This window comes from Culex quinquefasciatus, chromosome 2 (assembly GCF_015732765.1).
Source record: "Culex quinquefasciatus strain JHB chromosome 2, VPISU_Cqui_1.0_pri_paternal, whole genome shotgun sequence".
Taxonomy (NCBI): Eukaryota; Metazoa; Arthropoda; class Insecta; order Diptera; family Culicidae; genus Culex; species Culex quinquefasciatus.
In genome coordinates, this window is record NC_051862.1 from 153,501,094 (window position 1) to 153,527,503 (window position 26,410).

General features: G+C 36.8%; 2 protein-coding genes across 4 annotated transcripts in view; both read right to left on the reverse strand.

The window, feature by feature from the left end:
- The window catches only part of LOC6031736 (tyrosine-protein kinase Btk29A), a 180,325-nt gene that overhangs the window by 126,751 nt on the left and 27,164 nt on the right, over positions 1 to 26,410 (reverse strand). For all 3 annotated transcript variants that reach the window (XM_038252649.1, XM_038252648.1, XM_038252646.1), the window contains exons 3-5: positions 10,702 to 10,797; positions 10,499 to 10,631; positions 1,288 to 1,431 (exon numbers count right to left, since the gene is read on the reverse strand). In XM_038252649.1, the coding sequence (XP_038108577.1) occupies positions 1,288 to 1,431; positions 10,499 to 10,631; positions 10,702 to 10,797 (373 nt within the window). The remainder of the gene's footprint in view (positions 1 to 1,287; positions 1,432 to 10,498; positions 10,632 to 10,701; positions 10,798 to 26,410) is intronic.
- On the reverse strand, positions 19,491 to 20,565 carry LOC6031739 (trypsin-1). The gene is made up of 3 exons (XM_001842406.2): positions 20,466 to 20,565; positions 19,951 to 20,408; positions 19,491 to 19,892 (listed from the first exon to the last, which is right to left on the reverse strand). Exons 1-3 carry the CDS (start codon positions 20,530 to 20,532, stop codon positions 19,602 to 19,604), a joined length of 816 nt encoding a protein of 271 aa, XP_001842458.2. The 5' UTR covers positions 20,533 to 20,565; the 3' UTR covers positions 19,491 to 19,601.

The following is a 26,410-nucleotide window of genomic DNA, read 5'->3' on the forward strand; positions in this document are numbered from 1 at the left end:
ATGCACAGGCCGTTCATCAATGACAAATGCATTCGGTGTGGTGAAGAATATCACTAAGAACAACATGGAATCATCAGAGAAGTAGATTTGGCTGTTGCATATGGATCATTTCCGTTTTTTCACTAACTGCAACTGCTGCACTAAAAATGGTATGAAAATACCAAATTTTGGTATTACTTGTGCAAATATCAGCGACCAAAATTTGATCTTGGTTGCCCAGTAATAGATGGTAAAATACCATCAAATCATACCAAAATCATGTTTGTGGAAGACCACAGGAATACCAAAATAAGATTTTCCAAGGGCGCGGGAATACCTAAAATTAAAACCATGGCAATACCAAGTTTTGGTATTCAAGCAATGTTCAAAAATCCAGAAGACCTCAACTTGGTATTGAAATGGTTCTATTTTGAGGTATTATTTTACCCTTGGAATAACATGGTTTGGTATTGTTGTGCCCTTCCACATACAAGACTTTGGTATGATTTCATGGTATTTTACCATCTATTACTGGGCAACCAAGGGCACATTTTGGTCGCTGTTATTTGCTCAAGTAATACCAAAATTTGGTATTCCCGTGTTATTTACCCCTGCTCGGGATTACACCAAAATTTAACGAGTTTCGTCAAATTTGCAACTCTGCACCAAACTCTGCCAAATTGAGCGACCCTCGAACGCGTCATCGCGCGCGACCCTCTCTGCCGTAATACATCAGGAACTTACGCTAGCATTAGCTTCGAACCCCCACTCCATAAAACAATAAAATACTCCGTCAAGAAACCGTTCGACAGGTCCCTCCACCATCAGCGTCAGGGTAGCTCACGAAATAACAGGTATTTGACGATGAGGCGAAAAAAAACCAACATGTTCATTAAAGCTCAATTTCCGAAAATAGTTAAGCGTAATTATGACTGCTTAGGACCATCGGACAAAGCTGGCTCGGGAAGTTGAACCAAGTTTGTCTGAATACCGTTTTGGACGTTTTGAAACAAAATATCAGACGAAGAATTTAGAAAATAACATCTATTTGTCTATTTGTCTGTGGCTTCAACAAAACTCCTTTCAGCGACTCCCTGTTTTTAGAGGCCACAGTCAATACCCGCAGTCGAATCGATCCAAAAATCAACCAGGCCGTAGGCGAAAAGATCAAATGCCCCCGATAGGCATACGAGTTCAACGTGGACCTAATTTAGCCAACAACCGGATTCGTACTAATAATGGCCAATATTCAAATTTGATGATAGGAGAGCAAACAACAAAGCGAAAAATAAACCCCTGGACACTCACTTGGATTATTGTTGTACTCGGGCCATACTGTGGCCACCTGGCAGCCGAGGGCGCGCCGCGTCAGGCTCTTGCAGCAGGTCCACTTGCGGCCCTGCCACAGGCTCGGGTGGTACCGGAACGACTTGGGGCTGTACTCCTCGCAGACTGGTGGGGTGGAAGAGAGAGAGAATATGAAATTGTGGTTAGTAATTATATTTGATTGACAAAAAAAAGATTGTGAAAAAAAGTATGTTTCATTTCTATCAGAATTTTGTAAAATCTGGACAAACTCATTCTATAATAACTAATCTTAGTGATTTTTCACGCTAAAACAAGTTATTTTCACGGGGAGCACTATCTGAAAATACAAAATTTCATGGAAATTTCAGGGAGCATGAAGCATGCTGGAAAAACGTATAAACAATCGAAAATGTTTGTGTCACCTAATTTAAAAAATTAATTAATTATTCAAACTAAAAATTTATTGTTTTCACGGTACTATCGAATCAACGGATTTTCACGGGACTAAGGAACTAAAAAAATATATATTCCAGAAAGGCGCTGAATACTAAGGATTTTCCCGGGACTAAGGAAAACATACAAAAAATATTCTACAAAAGGGCTGATTTGCAGGATTAAAATAATATTTTAAAACTCAAGTCATTAAATCTTGAATAAATATAATTAGAATCCTAAATTTTCTTTTGGAATGCTATCTTTATAATGAAACGGCTGTCAAATTATCATGAAATTTACCTAACTAAATAAACATTATCATTAGTATTCAAAAAATAAGTTTTTTCCGATAATATGGCAAAAAACAGTTTGCTGAAGTAAACGAAAAACGTAATAATAAATGCAGGAAAATGTTTTTGAAAAGGTCCAATCATCAAAAAAAAAGGTTTGCTACTTGAGTGTTCTTGAAAACCCTTACCCAAAGCGGTTGTAAAAACATCCAAAAATAAAAAAAAAGAAAATTTTATTCATTCTTTTCAAATAGAACTCTACACTTGATTTCAGTTGTTTGCACATTTATTTTCAATTGACAGTTTAAAGTATTTTGAAAAAATATTGTTTTTGTATATGAAAATTTTAACTTTCGGCATGAATAAGCATTTATCTTAAATTGATGAAAAAGTATCAATTAATGCCTAATACATTTTAACAGCTACAAACAGTTAAAAAACAAAAATACAGTGAGGAGGGCTACGGGTATTTCCAATCTGTGGCTTCAAAATTCAAAATACAATTTTGAAATAAATTTTAAATTTTTCAACGAAAATTTAAATGTTTCATACTGTTTTCATTTTGGGATTTTCTTATTATCTCGAAAATAAAATTATTTTTTTATGACTTTTTTTCATTTCAATTATTTATTCATTTCTTATAAAATTGTATTTTATAAAATCCGGATCTTATTTTAACAATTCTATTTTGATGATTGTGATCCTTTCAAATATTAGAGCTCAATTCAAGAGTCCAACAGTTAATATCACGTTTTTAATTGGTAACTGATCAAATTTACACTTTGAACCATTTTTGATAGAATATTTGTAAAATTGGTTATTATTATGCGTTGTTTTCAGGAAATCTTTGAATTTGACGCTGTCCGCAAAATCATGATAACTAACTTACCCCAAATACAACATAGAAATCAATACTCAAATACTTTAAAAATATCAAAAACCATTAAAACCATTCGCGGCTAATTTCACTATGTTTATAAAAACCACGAATTAAAAAATTAGAGCTAAAATCGTGTTTTAATCCAATATTTGGGTTTTGATAAAGAATATAACACAATAAAAGTGTTAAAATGTAAAAGTGTGAAACAATTGATGATTTTTGAACAACTTTTTATAAATTCGCAACATTTCTGGCCGCTTTTCAGATTTTTTTTTTCACGAATCAATTGTTTGATGGAAACTTGATAAGGCCGTTGCAAATATTTTTCAAAGTTTATGTCGCCCCGAAAATCAGGGGGCAAAAAACATATTTTTCAATAAACTTCAAAATTTTAACGAAATTTTGAGTACAATCAGCTGAAAACTTTTTAAATTGCATTTCCCTGTGCTTATTTTATTTTTTTCATGTTTAAGTTCAAAATATTTTCAATTTTTGTGAAATTCTCTTGTATAGTACTGGAAAAAAAATTCGGCGAATTTTTTTTTTATTTCGTCAATACTTAGATATATATTGGAAACTAATGATTGCAAAACAACAGGACAGGTGCAAAATACATTATAAAACACTTTTTTTCAATTAAATGTTATTGCAATGGTTGGTAATTTACATTTTTAAACTTTTATTTTTTATTTTTTTGCCCCCCTCCCTCGACTTTAGCCAGAGTCACGGGACATAAACTTTAAAAAACTACATTTTGAAGGAACATATTAATAAATAAACTAATAAAAATGGTCTAAGCCAAAAAAAACACATTATGGCCGATGTCAGAAAAAAATACAATAATAAATTTAAACAAAAAGACAGGAACAAGTTATGCATGTTAAAAATCCAAACTCAATCGAAACTGAACGAAAACAAAATTTTAAAATAATTTCAGTACCACCTTAACAAATAAGGTTCTTTCTTGTTTTTAAAATGTTCTCATTTACTAAACAAAATCCGTAGAAAGGTCCTGAAATAGAAAAGTTTCTTGGAAAATTTGTTTTGAGGCAGGCAATCCCTATTTTTTACTTTTTATTTTAAATATGTTGTTGTATACTTATTTTCAAAACCGATTCTATAACTTTAAGCTTACTTGTGTTGAGCTTTGTTTTAAAGGAAGGCGGTTATCAAATGATGTTTCTCAGATTTGTTTTTCAAATGAAGATTGATTGTGTTCTTTGATTTTTTTAAAAAAGATCACAGCGGTGATTGAAAACTTGTGTGAGATTGAAAACTTGTTTAAAGACATGTTTCGTCCAAATAAATTCTAGGAAATCAATTACGAGAGCTATTGTTGTAATGTTTTTAATGATATTTAACAGAAAAAAATATTATCTTCATCCTTAAAAATCATTAGTTTTTGACTAAAAATGTTTTAAAAATCATTAAGAAATGTTTTGTAAGGCTGTTTAAGGATCGATATAATATTTAGCTTAAGTACTTGGAGGAACAAAATGATAGATTTCTCACCGTAACTTACACTAAATAAAACAATCTAAATCAAATTCTGTACAGAAATAATGAAAGTGCCTCCGTCTCGTTATGCAAAGTCATAAAACATAACGGAGCTTACAGTGTCTTGCGAACCTTCGTGGTGAACGGACACTAGAGCTGCGGTATTTTTTACTACCTAAGCTCAGAGTTATTTCAAACAAAATTCACAGTCTTTTTAAAGACTACCTGAGTTATTTTCCAAAATTCTAAACAGTCTTTTCAAGACTAACCCCACCTGAAATTTTGTTGTATTTTACAAACGAAGCCATCTTTTAAGAGAACTTTGCTTGCAAAATGCGTCAAAACAAAGGTAAACGCAAATCTTCTGAAGATTTGATCGTTACGTCGGTGAAGCGTTTGAACGCTAAACCGGCTAACGGAAACAGAAAAAGAAAACAGCCTCTTTTGAGGTCTGATTCTGATTCTGAATGTGAGGTTAATCCTCCAATTCCATTGGCAAACAGTTTCGGTGTTTTATCGGAAACTGTTGACAAGGATCCTTCTCCTCGTACTGAGCCTTCTGCCGTCGAGAAACGAGTAAAGGCTCCGCCAATTGTAGTGACTTCCGTCTCCGATTTGGCCAGCTTTCGAACGCAACTGAAGAATTGCAAGGAAACTTGCAATTTGAAGGTTTCGTTCCAGCTTGGTCGAAGAGGAGAATGTCGCTTGTTGACGGAATCTTTACAAGATCACCAAACTTTTGTTGGTTATTTGAAAAACCACAAACACAATTTCTACACGTATGAGACCAAGAATGCTCGTCCATTCAAGGCGGTCCTAAAAGGTCTCTCCAACGACTTGTCGGTGGATGAGATCAAAAACGAACTTAAGGTGTTGCTTGGCTTTGCCCCATCCCAAGTAATACCAATGAAGAAAAAATCAAACGGGAATATTCATCGCTTTGGTTTGACTTCACAATTTTATCTGATTCATTTCAACAGAAATGAAATCAACAATTTGAAACTTTTGGACAAAGTTCAGTTTTTGTTCCATGTACGGGTAAAGTGGGAGCATTTTAAGAAACATGGCGGTAATGGCCAGAATCTGACCCAGTGCCGGCGTTGCCAGGCATTCGGTCACGGTACTGATCATTGCGCCATGGTTCCAAAATGCATGGTTTGCGGGGATTCTTCTCACGACAAGGACAATTGTCCCGTGAAAGAAGTCACCCAATTTAAATGTGCAAATTGTGGTGGAAATCACAAATCAAATTTCTGGGATTGCCCCATCAGAAAAAAGGTTTTGGATTCTCGTGCTAAGCATCAGCCGAAAACCAAACCGAAATTTTCTCAAAGTCAGGTTGTACCTGCAACTTTAAATCAAACGTTCGTGCTGTCTCACTCGAATAATGCTAGAAATACCCCTACCGTGGAAAATTTAGGTAACAGCAATGGTATTTCTTATGCCAACGTCGTTTCGGGTTCGGGTTCATCCACGAATTTTAAATCCTCTACCAATCTTCAAATTGGGCAGGTACCTCAAATTTCATTTGAAAATGTTTCTGCTGGCAACGCTTTGGGATCTTCTGATCTCGGCGATGTTACGTTTGAAAAATGACTTTTTGCAAAACTCACTGTTTGGTTTGATTCAAACAATGAGTAATGCTACATCCATGATGGAAGCTATCCAGATTGGATTAAAATTTGCGAATGATGTTGTTCTTACCCTGAAGTTTAATCATGGATCTAAGTAATTCCATCAATATTATGAATTTTAATGCTCGCTCTTTAAAAGCGAAAGAAAATGAATTTTTCAACTTTTACGAGTTCATAACGTGCATGTTGCTGTTATAACCGAAACATTTTTAAAAACTGGCACTTATTTGAAAAGTGATCCAGATTATAAAGTTATAACCAATAACAGAATGAATCGAAATGGCGGTGGAGTTGCAATAGTTATCCACCGTAGTATGACTTATAGCACGTTACGTGACTTTAAGTTAAAAGTTATTGAAAGTTTGGGCATTGAACTTGAAACTTCTTTTGGGAAAATTATGATTGCAGCTGCATATTTGCCTTTCCAATGCACTGGGGAAAATAAAAATTATTTCAAAGGGGATTTGAATAAACTTACTCGGCATAGATCTCGATTTTTGATCATCGGTGATTTTAATGCCAAACACCAATCTTGGAATAATTCAAAAGTAAATTCCAATGGTAAAATTCTATTCAGAGATTGCACTTCTGGTCTTTATTCGGTTTTATATCCGAATGGGCCAACTTGCTTTTCTTCTGTTAGAAATCCATCAACAATTGATTTGGTTTTGACAAATCAAAGTCAGTATTGTGGTCCTTTAGTGACTCATGCTGATTTTGATTCTGATCATCTTCCAGTAACTTTTTCACTTTCTCATGAAGCAGTTACCAGACCCAATAGTTCTGTGTTTAATTACCACAAAGCTAATTGGGACAGGTATCAGCATCATATTGAGAATAATTTAAATCATGATTTTGTTTTAGAAACCAAAGCTGATATTGATTCAGCCTTGGAATCTTTAACTAATGCAATTTTGGATGCTAGGAATATTGCTATTCCTAAAGTCCAAGTCAAATTTGATTCTCCCATTATTGATGACGATCTTCAGCTTCTGATTCGTCTGAAAATGTTCGTCGAAGACAGTATCAACGTTCTCGTGATCCTGCACTGAAGCGAATTCAAAAGATTTGCAAAAGGTTATTGACCACAGATTCACTCTCCTGCGAAATGAAAAGTTCGCAAGAGATGTCGAACAAATTAAACCTTATTCCAAACCTTTTGGAAACTTTCAAAGGTTCTTAAGAAACCTCAAAACCAATCCCTTCTTTAAAAGATGGTGATAATATTCTATTAACTAATGGGGAGAAAGCTCAAAAACTTGCTCAGCAGTTTGAGAGTGCTCATAATTTCAACTTAAATGTTTTGAGTCCTATTGAAGATCAAATTTCAATAGAATTTCAGAATATTGTTGAACAAGAGTTTTCATCAGATGATGTTTTTAATACGGATCTGAATGAAATAAAATCTATTATCAAAAAATTTAAAAATATGAAAGCCCCTGGTGAGGATGGCATTTTTTTACATTTTAATTAAAAAAATTACCTGAAGCAACTTTAAGTAGCTTGGTCAAAATTTGCAACAAATGTTTTGATTTGGCATATTTTCCCAGTAGTTGGAAAAATGCCAAAGTAGTTCCGATTTTGAAACCGGATAAAAATCCTGCTGAAGCCTCAAGCTATCGGCCCATTAGTTTGCTTTCATCTATTACTAAATTATTCGAAAGAATAATTATTAATAGAATGATGACGCACATTAATGAAAATTCAATTTTCGCTGATGAGCAGTTTGGATTTCGCCTTGGGCATTCAACTACTCATCAGTTGTTGAGAGTTTCAAATTTGATTCGAAGCAACAAATCTGAGGGCTATTCTACTGGCGCTGCTCTTCTAGACATAGAAAAAGCATTTGACAGTGTTTGGCATAAAGGTTTGATTGCGAAATTAAAAAGGTTTAATTTTCCGATTTATATCGTGAAAATTATTCAAAATTATTTGACGGATCGTACTCTGCAGGTATGTTATCAGAACAGCAAATCTGATCAACTACTTGTACGTGCCGGCGTCCCTCAAGGAAGCATTTTGGGTCCAATTTTATACAATATTTTTACTTCTGACTTGCCTGATTTGCCCCAGGATGTCAGAAATCACTTTTGCTGATGATACAAGCATCTCCGCCAAAGGTAGAAGCCTTCGTGTCATCACAAGAAGATTACAAAAAGCTTGGATATTTTCAATTCTTATTTGAAAGAATGGAAAATTACTCCAAATGCTGCAAAAACTCAACTTATTATTTTCCCTCACAAACCAAGGGCTGATTTTCTTAAACCAAAAGTCATCACATTATAAAGATGAATGAGGTAAATTTAAAGTGGGAGGATCAAGTGAAATATCTTGGACTTGCTTTTGACAAAAACCTTACTTACAAGGATCACATTGAAAGTATTCAGGTTAAATGTAACAAATATATTAAATGTTTGTATCCACTTATAAACAGGAATTCTAGACTTTGTCTCAAGAATAAACTGTTAATTTATAAACAAATTTTCAGACCTGCCATGCTTTATGCTGTGCCGATCTGGACAAGCTGTTGCTTAACCAGGAAGAAAAAACTTCAGAGGATTCAGAACAAAATTCTGAAAATGATTCTGAAACTTCCTCCCTGGTTCAGCACCAGTGAACTTCATCAATTAGCCGAAGTTGACACTTTGGATGTTATGTCCAATAAGATAATTGATGCATTTCGACAAAAATCATTGCAGTCTTCAGCTGCATTGATCCGCTCTTTATATAGTTTATAAGTTAGTTTTAAGGTATCCCTTTTCCCTTTTGTACATGTAGGACCTCCTACATTTGAAATCACTGAATAGCGAAAGCTACAATATTTCATGAATAAATTAAAGTTGCTTGTATTTAAAATTGAGGTGAAAAGTCATCGATTGTGATTGGACACTCAATAATATTTTAACTGAATGAATGTACATGGAAAAGAAAACTGAACAAAAAAAAAAAAAAAAAAAAAAAAACGGAGCTTACACATTTTTTAAAGCATATTTAAAGTAATCTTCTGGCAAACAAATCTATGTTTGTATTAAATATTGAAATCCCTTTTTTTGTTGAGCCAGAAAATGTACGAGTCATTTCACTCTAACGTTAGAGTGGGGTAGTCATCAATGAGACACTTTTGGTTTTCAATTTTCAACGATTTTTCTATTTTTTTTCACCAGCATGTTTTAATGAGCTATTTGTTGCATTATCTTTCTTTTAATGTGTTCTAACATTGACCAAAATATCAGATCGATCCGACATCTACAGCCAGAGTTATTCAACTGTCTCATTGTAGACGCACTTGGCAGGAACAATGAGACAGCTGGAGAACAATGAGACACTCTACGAAAATCATAATTTTTCTAGTAAAATATCATGTTCTTGTATTGTTCCATTGCAGGTGACTTGCCTTGAACATTTTAGAGCAATTTTTCCAACATGAAACTTTTATTAACAAAAGTTACACTAAAAAGTATTTGAATTTTGTAAAATCCATATATTAATAATAATTATAACTTTGTATTTTTGGTTAAATGAAGTTTAAACTCTATAAATATGCCAAAAATCACTTTTAATTCATGTTTTGAAAGATTTCAATCGATTTTGAAAAGTTTCATTAAGAAAAATCAAAGTGTCTCATTGTTACCCATTGGCTGAAATGAGTGGGGAACAATGAGACAGCCCTGGATTCTGGGTATATTCTAAATTTTGGCAAAATCTAATGAAAGGACATTGTAGCCCAACTCAATCCCTATGGAACGTCGAAAGAAATTTGAAGAAATATTAGTTTTGGTGTAAATGGCAGCCTACGAGCGAAAAAATATGTTTTGTCCATAATTTACTTTCACACACCAGAATCAAACATTTATGAATATCTTTTCAAGGGAGCGTCCATAACCAAAGCCACTAATATGGCAGACGTGTATCCAGTAGACACACCTTTCCCCCAAATATGAGCCTGATTAGTTGAAACTACGACTTGTGAGAGTTATGTTATCATTGTTCCCCGTGTCTCATTGATGACTACTCTACCCTACACAAAAAAGTACAAATTCAAAGTAGACTTTTTCTAATCATGATAAAATTTGATAGAGCTACTTTGCTTATACTATCAAAATTTGAAAGAATCTAATTTTTTTAGCAAAATCGATCTAACCCTTCTTGGCTGGCACGGCTTAAAGTTTTGTGATTTTCGTAAATTAAAAAATAATCCTGTGAACTCGAGACTCGATAACCAAATTCAATGAAATATTTAGAAAATCCACAGTAAAAATCAATGAAAACGTTATTGTTCGTGTTTTTTGAAAAGCCGTAAAGCGACGTACGGAAAATAGCAAAATCTCTTTAAATTGTAAAATAACCAAGATTAGAAATCCGAAATCAAACATTTTTATTATCGAAACAAATCGGAATCAGCCAAGTTAGACAGTGTTTGCTCAAAAAATCAAAAAATAAACAATAAAATGACAACACCAAGAGCAGCTACTCACTCCGTCGAATCGAGATGATCCAGTCGGTGCGCTCCTTCTCGCTGTCCGCGACCAGGTACAGGATGTACTGGGGCAGCGTCGTCCCGGGGTAGATGCCGTCACTCTCGCAGTACCCTACTTGGAACGGGTAACCCTAAAATTGAGAGACGAAGAAGTTGCAGTTGTTATTTTTTTTTCTAATGTGAAATTCAGCAAATTCTCACATCAGGCGCCGCAGTATCACCTCCCTCGCCGTGGAGAATCGCTGGCTCAACCAGACGAACCCCTCGAACGCTGATGCGACCTCGTTCGCGACGTTTCTGAAAGGTGAGAAAAAGTTTAGGTTAGACTTTGAAGTTGTTGGACGTGATTCGAAGAGCAAAGTGTAGCGAATAGTGTGCGAATGTGTAATTTGAGTTTGTTTGGATTGTGTGCGATTGAAAATGAAGGAAATGTAAGCTTTAAGTAGCCATTAAGCAGTGTTAGATAGTTAAGTGAGTATGTTAGTAAGCCCTTTACAAAACTTTACAAAAGATGCTTGAAGCCGATGGTTGAGCTGAAGCTGTTATGAAGTTATGTAAAAAAGGCATGCGATGCTATGAAGATGAGCGTTGTATTTCCAAAACATTTTTAAATCTTCTGTATCATACAAATGATTAATAAATATCATATATCTTCCTAAAATAACAACTCTTTCAAGCGACAAAAGACTACTTATCCTAATCCCAGACCGTGTCTAACGCTTCACAATTCCAGCCGAACCTACTCCATCTCGTACTCAATTCCCATTCATCTCGTCGACCCGCCGAGGGTCCCAAGCACAAATAGCATCTCATTTTCCACACATTCCAGAAAAATGGGGGTGTCCTGTTACTTTCCTGTTACATTGTCGAGCGCCGATTGTCCCGTCCCGGACGGTACAAGAAAGGAGAAAGATTTGTAGGTCCCTCGTAAATCATCGTTCGGCATTGTTGGAGGGTTCTAGTTCATAGTGGAGTCTGCGCCTTTCTCAGGTCGTCAACACAGAAGCCTTCTCCCGGCAGCGCGGGACCCTTAAGGAGAGGGAGTTGGACCTCTGAGGTAGCGCGGCTTTGTTTTGTGGACCTGGTAAATGAACTTTTGATTTATGTGACCCCTGGGTACCGGAGTCAGCCTATCGACGATGAGTGAGCTTTGAAAAGCTGGACGAAACGCGAATGTTTTCCGCGGATTTTCTTTCTCTTTCCGGTGACATGGGGACTCTTTGTGAATGGTGTGGGAAATGTTAAGCTGACCTACTTCTGCCACATGTGTTGGCAGTATACTTGTCATTTAAGATTTATTTTGAAGAAATCAATTTTAAATCGTTTTTAATTCCATTTTTTACCACAACTTGATTTTTTGATTTTGTAAATCGTTTAAGGATACGAAACGCTCACTATACGCAATTTTGCATACAGTCATGCCTCGGTTTAGCACCGCATATTAGGAGCAGTTTTTTACAATATGGGTATCAAATGATCGGGATTCTATCAAACATGTCAAATGTAATAACCATTTTTTTAAAAATTCTCCAAATTTTCAAAAAACTACGTATTTTCGAAAAAAAATAATCAAAATTTTAAACCTGAAATTTAGAGTATTTTTTCAAAAATACGTGGATTTGTGAAAATTTTGAGTTTTTTCAAAAAAATATGTTATTACATTTGAAATGTATGAAAAAGTCTCGATGATTTGATGCTCATTTTGTAAAAAAAAAACTATAAGTATTTTTTCGAAAATAAGTAGTTTTGTGAAATTTTTTATTATTTTCTAAAAATGTTTTTATTACATTCGAAATGTATTAAAAAATCCCGATCATTGGAAACCCATATTGTGAAAAACTGAAATTTTGAGTATTTTTTTTTCGAAAATACGTAGTTTTGTGAAAATTTTAGTATTTAAAAAAATGTTGTTATTGCATTCGAAATGTATGAAAAATTCCCAATCATTTGATTCCCATATTGCAATAACAATAATTTGGAGTATTTTTGAAAAAATGCAATTTCAAAACACAGGAAAAATACGTATTTTGTTAAAATTATCATGTAATTTTATTTGCAATGGATAGCTCACATCATCCCGATTCCAAAACATTATAATTTTTTGAAGTTTGGATGATTTTTCATAGGACTATCGCCAATGTCTCCCATATAGTCAGGGTTGCCAGGTTGCCAGATAAATCTGGGATTGCCAGATTTTTTAAGTTTCAGCCAGAATAAAGATTCACCCTTCTCTGTGCCAGATATTGACAGATTTGACCAGATTTATCACTTAATGCCCATTTTGAACAACTTTTTGATTAAAATGAGCGAATTTATTTGAAAATCATAACATTTAGAATGAGTTTTTCTTATAGTAACTGTTAATTCAACATTTTTTAGGCCATAAAATCAGTAAAAAAAATCTGAATTCTACTGACTTAAGAATTAATTCATATCCTCCTTCATCTTCATCATTCAGAATTTTGAGATTTTCGTCTGCCAGATTTTTCCAGATTTTTAATCGATACTTTGCCAGATTTTTCAAATTTTGACCTGGTAACCCTGCATATAGCCCAAATCCCATAAGCTCTGTGATTCAGTTAAGGGGTTGCGTACATGTAATCTGAGCATGTAATCATGAGCACACAATTAAACTTTTTTTAAATCTTTTTGCAGGGCATTGAAATGTACATTTTTATTTATTAACAAAATAAATATGAAGACATTTGGATGTACCGTTGCCAAAATATAGCTATTTTAAGTGAACAGTTTCAAAAAACGGGTGCCATGATATCTCGAAACTGCTTTGACCAAATCGGCTCAAAATTTTAGTGAAGACTCGTTAAACTGATCCTGTGTGCATGACGAAAGCCGATTTTCAAAAACTTAATTTTAAAAAAAGATATAAATATTTTCATGTTTTTTTTTCTTCAAAAAATCGTGAGTTTTTGATTTTTGCATTTAAAAAAAATAATTTCAAAATCGGGCTTCGTCAGGCACACGGAATATGCCTTAACCCCAAAATTCAGCCAATTTGATGTACCCATCTCGAGATATCGTGACACCCGTAAATCACCTCGGTGTTTAGAGAAAAACGTTCATAAAGTTTGACAGTTCGCTTTACGCATGGCAAAATTGTGAACCTAAATCGTCTCTAGCTCAGTTCAGTCACGAAATATCTTCATGAAACTTTCAGGAGTGATTGAAAATCACCTTGTTAGTGAATTTAGGGAATTTTCTGTAATATTAAAACTTGGAATTTTCTACATGTATGTAACATCTTAAGCACTGGGCCGTGCTTAACCGAGGAAGCTGAATGGTGCAAAACCGGGGCATTACTGTAACCTATTAATATTAATTATGTATTATCTCTAAAGCAAATCAAAAAGGTGCAGGTGGTTATGTTACGCATAACCAGTAGGACAAAGAACTTAGAAAACTTTTGAAATAAAATCTCAGAGGGCATCGGCCACTCCAGAGTCTTGACATTATCCACTACAGGCTATGGCCATTTCTGTCAAAATGTCAATTGTCATTTTCTGTTTCAAAAACCATGAAGGTTGGTATGAAGTGTGACATAATTAATGGATAATGTCTTACGTCATTCGCATTTCGGTAAAAAAAATCGCTCAGAGTTTTACTGTCAACAAAACTATTTTATTTCAAATAGTTGCAACAATTATCCACTTTCTGGGTGGTCCAGTCAAATTTTTTCCTGAGGTTAAAAAACCACATCGTGATCATTACGACGCCCAATAGTTCCTATTATGAATTCATTCCTCCGAAACTCTTTTTTTTGTTGTTCATCATCTTATTTTTGTGTGGTATGCCGGCTGTTGGTCAACCTCCGGGAAGAAGATCTGCTGCGGTCAAGTTCTTTCAACCCGACGACCAAAAAAAAAAAAAAAAAATGAGGAGCCAAAATGAAGCGGACAAAACTTCCCTACACACTCGGGTAATGAGTTCGATTGTTCCGGCTGTGCGGTGTCCGGACAAAGACTTGTGCCGGTTGCTTTTTCTCCGACTTATTTGTTATGCAACTTGACGTTTTGTGTGGTTCACTGAATTCTTTTGGTGCGGTTTGCCTGAAGGATCACAAAGGGTGTTGAATGTTTTTTTTTTTTGTGTGAGGAATTGGTTTGACAGATGATGTGACGGACATTCTTTCGGGTCCAATGTTTTCCCAAGGGTTGAGGGATTTGGATCGAAAACCTTTTCTTGCGCGTTTCTATACTTGAAAGTCACGTAACATATGGAAGGAAAACATTCGAATTGATCTGTTTCCCACTACATTTGTCCCAAATAAACATCTTCACTGTCTCATTCGAGCATGTCCTACTTTCCAACAATAAACTCATCCCCGGGCACAGTACTAAAATGTAAAGAATGATAGTTGATTGCCTGTTCCCCACAAGGCTCCTTCTAACTGAAACTCGAACGAAAAGAGGAAATCTTTACAATTTAAATCGAACGACGGAAATATCACTTCTCTGCAACGAAATGCATTTCCATTCTCCCTCTCTCTATCTATGCCGGCGAGCAGCATCGAGGGTGAAAATTGATTGAATTTTCCATTGGCAGTTTCGATTTCCCAGCGCAAGAATTTTCCTTCTTCTCCAGGTTTCTGTTGGTGCTGATGGTGCTGATAGAGCTTTGGCATTGTTCGGTGTAGTGATTATGCTGCGAGGAATTTTCAGCACACTTTCACCTTTTACCTTGACGGTGAAGATGGACGATGCGTGGAATCGCGTTCGTGAAGACCATCACTCACTTTAAGATCAGTTTTTTTAGTTCATCTATCACATTATTAACAGTAAGGTGTGGTATATCTTATAAGATTGAAGTAGCAGAATTTACATACCACTCGAAGTTACGGAGGATACTGTCGGAAGGAGATTCCTTCTCCTAACAAACCCGTGAGTGATTTTGCATGTTCGCGTCCAACCACCCCCTTTTAACCCTTCATACGGCAGTTATTTGAAGATGCTCCCTTTAAGTATGAACCACTAAATTTCTAGGCGAAAGTTGTTTTTTTTTTAAGAATTTTTGCATCCTTGGAATAAAAAACAATGTTTTTTCGATTGATCTATTCTGCCAATAGTTGGAAATGCGGCTTCTATGCCGAGTCAGGTGTTCAAAAAAAAAGCTTTAGAGTGTTCGTAACCAAATCCTTGTTTTATTTTTATTAAAATAGTTAGATATAACTTGAGATGTTTTTTTTTTGTTTCATTGCCCAGCCTATCAACGTTTAAAAACTGTTTCGTTCGCATCGTTTTCATCCTGTAAGTGATCAAAAATGTGATTATCTTTACTATGACAATGACAAACATTACTTGAGCGTACCTTTAGTCGTGAATCCATTGCCATGTTGCCGGCCATAGTTTGGTTGGTGGCCATAGGTTTGTTGCTCGTAATAGCCTTGTTGCTGGCCATAGCTCGGATATTGTTGGCCATAGATTGGTTGCTGGCCAATACTTTGCTGAACAGGACCCGGATATTGTCCACCCCAGACTTGACCGTATTGTCCATTTACCGCGAAGACTGTGACGCTCGCCACCAAAAGTGTAAGCAGAACTAACTTCATGTTTTGCGTTGTAAACTTTAAACTCTTCACCCTTTGAATCGACTGAATGCAACTGATGAACTGAAGATCAGCAGTGATGGCTTTTATAGTGAAGATTGCGAATGCAAAATGAGTGCAAATACTTAGAAGTTGCGTGGTATTTGTATTATTGATTACGCTTACACAGGACCTTGGCAAAGCAAAACAAACTTATCAAAACGTTGCGATTGTGAGAATATTGGGCATGGCCCTTTCGATGAAATGCCCCATCCAATGCACAAACATATACACACACAACAAAAAAAAGATCGGAAGTCCATGAAATTGATGAACGGTGATCATGAATGTGTGAACTTTTTTTCAATGTTATTTGCTCACTCTGATTCATGAACTAGTTTACTAAAGCTTATCTAAATGTCATTGGAAACGAACTGATTCTAGGGTAGAAGAATCAAAAAACCTTCATAGTAAGATCAACAGATCAGAGACCATTGTATATCCTCAATTTCGGAACAATTTTTTCTTATAAATGTAAACAAAATTTGGGTCCCACCAAGGTTCTCACAAAGATTGATTATTTTTGACACAATGACAACAATACGATGCTTGTGTGCTCTCTTATACTAACTGACATTTTGGTGGTTACGATTTTTTAACTTTGAATTACTGTTTCTGGGAAACTATTCGACAAACAATTGTCCTAATAATTTTAAAGTATGCTCCTGACATAACTTAAAGACATGGTAATATATGAAAACTTTTGAAATGCAAAACAAAATTGGCAAAGAAATTACGAAAAAAAAAAAACTATGTTTGCAATTAGCACAAGTGTGTCTTGAACAGTGATTTGTATGAGTTAGCACAAACGTGCACAGGGTGAATTTTACAGTTGAGCTAAAATGCTTCTTCGATGGCAGAGTCCTGTATACTTCCAACGTGGCACTTGGTACAAAAGTGCGCAGAGTCATTTTATTGTAAAAATAGTAGTTATTTGTTGTTTCAATGTTTTCTGCGTAGTAACTTTGAATTGTTGCTTGTTAAAGAACATTTTTCTCAACATTATCATTAAATTTATTGTGAAAATTGCAGTTTTTGAGAGCAACGACCGTTAAAACTTGAATTTTATGAAGAAAAACTTAGTGAAGTGTGAGGTTTCATAAATATAAGTATGATGATCCTTGAAATAGCTTCAATAAGACCAACTATGATGAAAACCGAATAGTTCTACGCTTACAAACAGAAGAAAATGATTTTGTAAAAACTTTGAGCTAGTTTATTTTATTTCCATCATGTCATACGACCTTTTTAGAAATGCAAGATATCCAGGACACAAACCATAGAACTGTTATGGTAGATTGCAATTAGAACAAGTGTGTCTCTTGCAATGCATTCTTAATTTGTATCGAATAGAACAAAAGTGCTCCAAAAAAATCAATACTTGGTATTTGTACATGGACGACCCCTACAGTTGTGCTAAGTTTGCACAACTTCTTGAAGGGTGTTTGAATTTAATATTTGGAAGGTTGGTTATATTTGGAAGGTTGATGTTGTTACGTAATTTTTTGCATTGGACGATCCCTGCAGTTATGCTAAGTGTGCACAACTACTTAAAAATGTTTTAAATTGGATATTTGAGTTAGGCTAAGTTTGAGATTGGTTAGTGGCTGATTTTGATACGTAGTTTTTGGATTGGACGACCCCTGCAGTTGTGCTTAATGTGCATAACTTCTTGAAGGGTGTTTGAGTTGAATATTTGAGTTAGGCTAAGTGTGACATTGGCTAGTGGATGTTATTGTTACGTAGTTTTTTGGATTGGACGATCCCTGCAATTGTGCTGAGTGTGCACAACAAGAGTTCCCAAATGAACCGGTTGGGGTAATTTCACCTATTGGTTCGGCTTAAACCTCCCTTTGTGGTTCAATCCTGGTTCAGTAAACCATGAACCATTCGTTACACCGTAACATTCGTTACACCGTAACATTCATTACACCGTAACATTCATTACACCGTAACATTCGTTACACCGTATCATTCGTTACACCGCTACATACATTTCACCGTAAAATTCGTTACACCGTAACATCCATTACACCGTAACATTCGTTACACCGCAGTATGGTTACACCGTAGTATGGTTACACCGTAACATTGTTATAACGCAACATTCGTTGCATCGTAGCATTCTTTACACCGTGACATTCGTTACACTGTAATACACCGCAATTAAAACATTTTTTAAGTCGTTGTGCACACTTAGCACAACTGCAGGGGTCGTCGAATAAAAAAAAACAACGCAACAACATCATCCATTCACCAATATCACACTTAGCCTAACTCAAATATCCAATTCAAAAACCCCCCAAGTAGTTGTGCACACTTAGCACAACTGCAGGGGTCGTCCAATCCAAAAACTACGTAACAATAACATCCACCTACCAATGTCACACTTAAAAAAAACTCTGCCACTAAATAATTATTTGACACACTTCGTCTAACTTACACTTTCTTCAAGTATCCAAATGTGCACAATTGTGCTAATTGCCTTCCAAAATAGTGCTCCATAATATTGCTCAAACTAGTAAGGACACCTGGCAATTTACCATAATATTATAGTGTAATCGTATTTTTATGGATTTGCGTGTTTTCAAAAGGTCAAGCCATGATGAAAAATAAGAGAGCACATTCATGATGCGTTCGAAAATGTAAGTTAGTACAAATGGTTGCAGGGCGATTTCTCCGCGTAGGAAACGAATTTTTCAGATCTCTTAGAAGCGTTTTGTAGGGAATTTAATTAGCTAAAAGATGTCATCATTAACTCATTTTGGCCCAAAAGTCAGTTAGTACATCAGAGCACAGAGGCATCGAATAACGTCAAGTGTTGAAACATACTCCGTGGCTTAACGCGAGTAAAACGCGTTTTAATGTTTGACCTTGAATAAACAAAAACGAGAGCACGCAATGCAAACAATAACAAATACGTTTTGTTTGGTTGACCATTTTGTGCATTGTCTGAAGTTTGGTTGAATTTGGTTGCCGGAGTTCCGAGTTATATTTAAAAATGTTTACGATAGTTTAGCTCATTCCTGTGTCAAACGCGTTTTGACCTGAAATCCCTTTGGCCAGTTGTCGCACTTACATCAATTTTCAGGGAGTGACAAGATAGCACGACATGATTGAAACTTCTTTCATATAAAAAATGACAACAATGCACGGAGTTTTTTCTGGTTTTATTGAATATCTCAGGATTGAGTCGAATTTTGGGGATCTGTGAAGGTCAAAAGGTTAGGCATTGTGAGCTGCACAAAATGGCGTTCTTAACTCGATTTTGTCCAAAATGCACGTGCAACAAGTTAGCACGACGGCGACGATTTGGTAGTTGAAGGATTAGATTTTCGAGACTTGTTGGGGCGTACGGTGTTCTGTGTAGAGTAGTTTTTAAAACTCATGCTTCCGATTTGAAGTTGAATTTATTATTTTTTGTTTGTTCTAGATTTCTCATTTCCCCCTATAAAAATAGATTCTATTAGGGTTATCCCAGCCAAATCTGTATCACAGCATCCTAAGCATCCTGACGCAGCTGTTCCTCGATCCAGTCGATGTAGTGCGCCACTCCGGCGAACACCGTCGGCCGGTTGGGCTGCCCGCACGGGAGCGCACCCCAGGACACGACTCCGACCTGGACCACGGCACCACCGTCCAGCTGCTTAACCAGCGGACCGCCGGAATCGGCGGAGCATGCCGAGCGGGATCCGTCGGTGGGTCCGGCACAAACGTTACTCTTCGCCAGCTCAGCCGAAAAGTCCCACAGCCGGTGGCAGGCGTCGAACTCTACCAGCGGGAGGACCACTTTCTGGAAATTTTGAGTAAGTGTAATGTTTACGTCACCGTTTCTGTAGATTTGTACTAACCCTCAGCTTGTCCGGATATTCCGGCTGCATGGTGGTCGACATGGATCCCCATCCGGACAGCGTGACGTCCCCCTCGAACTGTTCCAGCTGCTTCGGAAGCTGCACCGCTTGCACCAGTTCGCTCAGCTCGAACGGCTTATCCACGCGGATCACGGCGATATCGTTCGGGCTGACTCCACCCTGATAGCCGGGATGAATCGCGAACGTCACCACGCGGCGCCTCTGCTCGGGACCTTCGAGCGCTTCCACGTTGTGTTCCGCGGCCACCACTTCGATGAATCCGTCGTCGGAGTACTCGGTTTCGCAGTGGGCAGCAGTCAGCACGTAGTTTTCGTTCAGCAGCGAGGCTCCACAAAAGTGCAGCGGAGCCCGGTCCTGGGGACCAAAGTTCCACTGGAGCGACAGCTGGTACGGGAACTCATGCGGTGCGGCTTCGTCTCCTCCGACGATCCGTTTAGCTGGAACCACGGTTTGAGGTTAGGACACGTTCAGAATTTATTAGTCAGCGTACTTACCGGATCGGGAAGAAGCGAGCGCCAGGCTGGCCACCAAAAGGAACGCTACCGTCAGTTTCGATGCCATGTTGTTCTATCGAATCGATAGTGGAATGAAGAGGATGAGTGCTGGCACGGTAGCGTTTTTATAGTAGATTTTAACTCTTGTACTTATCTAACAAGGCACTTATCTTAGGTTCGAGTATTTGCACGTTTTGGTAATCCAGAGAGCAGAAAACTTTCACTTCCCGAAGTCACGTTGAATCACTGGATTGGTGGAATTTTCGATGGGAAGAAACACTTAACGTTTGATACTCCAGTTCTTGGACAATCCATCGGGATAAGTGGAATCACGCGACAGAGCTTCATATTTTTCAAAAAGGAAATTGTTTAATTGAGATTGTGTTATTAAAATTAAATTAGAGAATGATTAGAATTTATCAAGCCATCATAAGTATGACGAATATTTTTATCCTGAATAATTATAAATAAATGTTTTAAAAAATTAAGAAAGATGACAAACTCCACACCCAAATATCAGAAGACATATCAATTGTGCATCACTCCAATATTATTTTGCAATCTTGTCCATTTGAAAGCCATTTTTAATCCCCCACCAATTGCAACCTAAATCCAGTGCAATCTAATTTTAACTCGTAGCCTACAAGTTGGCCAGAGACACCAACCCTTCAGCCAACCGTGCCAAGCGCCAGTCTGTCACATGCCGAGACATCAACCCATCGCTTCGCTGCTGCTGGTGGGAATTGTTGGCCACTTGCCAGGCCCAAAACAACCAACTGGTTGCGGTGGAGACCACACTTCCTTGACCTCAGACAATAAATTTTTCATTAGGGCGAGCCCCGCCAGAATTGGGCCTGGATTGCACCGCCCTCCACCCACCGCTAAAACGGGGTTTTATGGTAAAGGACTCTTGTTTGAAGGGGGAAAGAGGGGACACTTTGTGTTTCGTAATTTAAGTTTTGTACAAGGTATGGCATAGCAGCACCGTTTGGTTTCTAAAGAAACCGAGCAGGTGAGACCGGTAAATGAGAACGTATAGAACAATAACATTTATAATGCATTTTCTACGATATACGTATAAATTACACGTGAAAAGTTTTTCACATCCTGTGCAAAGTTATTGCATTACAGGAAGAGTGGAGTTTCTCGTGGGTAAAATTAGTAATTACATTGCCTACGGCTTGAGTATTGTGAAATAACGAGGCTTTGAATGAAGAAATGGGAAACATAGAAAAGCAGATTTTTTTAGGGTAATTATCTTTTTAAAAGAAGAATGGCCGCCAATTTTGTTATGAAAAACGAAATTACAACAGCTATCAATGAAAAATCTGGCAATTCTGCAATGCAAGGGTCCTGATTGCTCAAAATCAACCACTCCATTCGCGAGCACAAATAGCAGGCGACGCGATACTGCCCTGATGAATTCCTACCGTTTGTCACTTTCAAACCATTCGCTCCCGAACACTCTCTATTCTACTCTCCTTCTCTCTCTGATCGGCTCAGTCTCCGAACGGCTCAGGCAGGCCGAACGTCACCGATCACTCTGAACTGAACACAATTTTTCTCTGATGCGTTGCGTTATACTCATTGATTTGGGTTGCCTAAAATCAATGTTATCAATTAAATTGTGCATTTATTTTGATTTCATAACATTATAGACACCATTCAAAGAAACTTCCACCAAGAAAAAATCAAATTGATGGCAAACTGAGGGCATGAATACAAGAAGACTGCCGCGCTGGCATTTTGTGAGAATGGCTCTTCGCTGAGCATGGTAGTGTGTGAGTGTCGTCGAGCGACGGAGTAGGCAAATATTTTCACGATGTATTTGTTCGCTGAGTGAACAGTTCGGGCCACTCGCTAGCTGCTTGCGAGTATCATTCGCTCATGAATGCTAGCGGGTTGGAATAGGCGACGAATGGATAGGCGATGAGTGAGTGGTTTCTGTTCATTGAATCGGAAATCAGGACCCTTGCTGCAATGTTAGATTTAAAATATTCCACAAAAGCATGCATATCGAGGGAGTAAATCATAAAAATAAGAATTTAATTTCAAGCTAATTCCAGTTTATTATCAAGCAAAGGATACAACATACCTTCAAATTTAAAAATCGAATCATTCTTCGCAAACACACACAGCAGTTGCTCGACCCCTATTCGATTTCCGAGAAACTTTGTTCTAAGAGGTAATTACGATCCCTGATCACGAATCCGAGGTCCATTTTTCGATATTTCGTGACGGAGGGGCGGTACGACCGCTTCATTTTTTCTGAATTTTTACTAAGACAGTGATTTCAAGTGATTTCTAGCTCATAACCGTGAAGAGATAGAAATTTGGTGCAAAATTGGACACCCGATTTGATGACGTACTCAAAAGTTGGAAAAAACGTATTTTTCATCAAACAAATTAAAACATGGTTTTAAAATTGCGGCCATTTTACAGTTACTTAACTGTTAAAAATCGAGACATAACATTTTATGGGAAATTTAATTTACTATTTGAATCTCCAGTAACCCAAACAGGTAATTTTTTACGCAGAACAAAAACAATCATTTTAAAATATCGTGTTTTTTGTAACATCGCATGGTTACAAAGTTATAGAGCAAAAACAAAAAGTATTAACATAAGGACAGATATCAGACACCTTAGGAAGGCGACCTTTGGAATGATAACATTAACCTTAACATGTTAACATTAAGTTGAGAATGAAATTGCCACTGAATCCGCTTTGTAAATGCCGGCCCCGATACTCTTCAAGGGTGTTCCCCTCAGGAACTGGGAAAGATTTACTATTTACTTTTTTACAGATATCAGAATTTTACGAAATAGTTTTTGGAAAAGTTTTAATTTTGACTTATAGACTAATAGTTTTTGGGAGGTTAGACCTCAAAACTCAATCGTGTGCTTTTAAAAGTATTTTTTTCAGAAAGTTCAGCAAATGTTGCATAGAAATGACCCTTTAGACCAGTGGTCACCGCTGGAAAACCATGTTCTGCATGTTTTTCGTTCTACCAATGTTTCAACTCTTTAGAAAACCGCAGAATATCATGATATTATCAATAACATACAGTTTAAAATCCTAAGGGGCTACTCTACAGCACTTGGAAAAAAGAGCCGTGAGGACCACTGCTTAAGACGTTTGTTGTGGCTACACAGCAAAAAATCCGATGGTAAAATCGCATGCAAAAGCATGCACATCACCTTCGTCAATATAAACACTTAATATTACACACTGCATGTACAATTTTTGCAAACACAAAAAAAAAGTTGCATCCGGCGGGATTCAAACCCAGCACCAACAGTACGGACTGGCGCCTTAGCCGGCTCGGCCATCAGACCGATGAAAGCTGTTAGGATAAACGCATATATGAGCTTGACATTTCGGTCAAGTAGGTTTCCCATACTGATGGGCTACATATTTCAGGGTTTAAAATCACATAAAATTGCATAAAATAATGCAATATTTATTTTACACCCAGGCCTTTTACATGGAGCTGGATTACTACTTTTTTAGCTGTGTAGTGCACTGCTTGAAAGTTAGTAAAAATCCAGTAAATAAAAGTGGTCTTACTGCCCCACAGTCACGAGATAGTGAACGCTTCTTAGAACACAAAGTCACGGAAATCACGGACATCGAAGAGAGGGGCAACTTTTTTACGATTTCGCGTTAGTTGGCGGAGAATTACCCATGATTGACTAGCGGTTTGACTTGTTTCATCTTATTTTGCCAATGTTTTATTTTTTTAAAGTTTGTGTGTGTGTGTACAACCAACCAAACGGGACCACGCGGCCACTTCATACAAATTGAGTTGTTTCCATGTATTTTAGATCTACATTCTATACATGCAAATAACTCGCATGGGCATCTGGAAGGTGTTAGCTCTGCCGAGCTTCGGTGACCCATTTCTACGCTAGCTAGCCGAGCGCGAGGTACCTCAGCTTTTATCGACAAGCCCCACCCTGAAGAATGTTTGCACTAACCGGGTTCAAACGTTATTTAGAACTACCGAACCCTTGTCAAATGGACAAGGACCCAGCGCGAATATAGTTGATAGTGATGGCCTAGTGGTTAGCATTTTTGCTTACCAATCCAAAGGACGGGGGATCGAACCCCGACTCGAGCGACTTTGATTTTTCGTTTATGTTCAGAGTTTCTAGATTAATATTTCCTATACTTTCTCGTTGGGAGCAGATGGGAATCGATCCCAGGACCATTTGCTTACAAAGCGAACACCGTAACCAGGCAGCCACGGCCGCTCCTAGCAACTATAGAAGATAGTTTAAGTTAAAAAAAAGTTTGATAGGTATTGTTATACCTTGAAAAACTAACCTCAAAACCTTTCGAATACTTATACATTCGTCATTTTTTTAAATACTTTATCCAACCTAGAAAAAATACTAATAAAAATAAGGCCATAACAAATATTATCTCAAAGTGTGTCCAAACTCTACTTTTGAAAAAAAAAAAAAAAACAATACAATATTTATGAATTTGTAGGAATTATTTCTAAAATAATTCAACAAAGTGTATCATAAAATTCTTAAAACGCCAATTCTGTTATATTGCTGCCACTTGTGGAAATTTTGAACCAACCCATTTATGTTAGCTAAATGGTGATGCACTCATTCTTACAAAAAAATCTGCAGTAAAATTATTAGTGCAGTCCTTTTCGGCCTTCACACTACATTCATCTACATAAAAGCACAAACACAAATCAAAATCAAACCATCCACATTAACGACCCCCGGGTCTTTTGTGGACCCTCTATTGCAAGTTTCTGCTCGAACCTAGGAGTCCGAAGGCTTGAATGGGGAGAGCACCCAAACCTCTTTCTACTCCAAGGAACCTTCCTCCCCAGTATTTGAACTGACGACCTTTGGATTGCGGGTCCAACCGCCGCCAGCGATTCCACCGGAGCAGGCTTGGTTTGGTGTGTTGTTTGTACTTATGGCTGGAATGACTTAACGGCCTAACAACCAAGGTCGGGACCGATATTTTACTTCCTCATCCGATGGAATGTTGGAGCAGATGGGAATCGAACCCAGAATCATCCGCTTACAAAGCGGACAGCGTAACCATTCGGCCACGCACTGCCACCACACATGATATATGAAATGAAAACATGAACCTCTGCGTTAAAAAGTTTTATATATATTGCAATGTGTTTAATATACCATGCATTTTACTCATGAAAACTTGATTTTTTTTCCTTGAAATCAGGATAATCATGTTTCATAAATTAATATTTTCGTCATGCATAACAATTTATAAAACCTGGAATATATTTCATGTATTCATGGTTCGTGAAAAAAGTGTCATCAATCAAATTCATAATTATATGAATTTAAATTAAAAAACTAACTTAATCCACCTATGTGGTTGGTGCCTTCCTCACTTTTTACCAACAATGGGTAATATGAGCGGATTGGACACATATTTCAGCTATTTTTTTTAGATCCAGAAAAATAAGTACATTGATATAACTTAATTGGTCATATCTCGAGACAGGGTTGCCAGATCTTCAATGTTGTGGACTCGTTGGAAAGGTCTTTCAATTACCTAACCAACAATGGGTCGGATGATGGATCCGGACATCGTTTACATACATTTAAGTGAGATCCAGAAATATGTGAAAACACATTTTTATACATAACTTTTGAACTAGTTATCGAAACTGAGAAAACTCAGTGAGAATTTTGGTCACATACATACATACACACACACATACACACACACAGACATTTGTTAAGTTTTCGATTCTGAGTCGATATGTATACATGAAGGTGGGTCTTTGAGCTTTTAATAAAAAGTTCATTTTTAGAGCAGGATTATAGCCTTACCTCAGTGAGGAAGGCAAAATAAATTCATTAAAACATTGAAAGTACCACGAACATTGTGAATCCAATAATTCACGAAATCATGAATCTAAATTCGAGATTTCTCG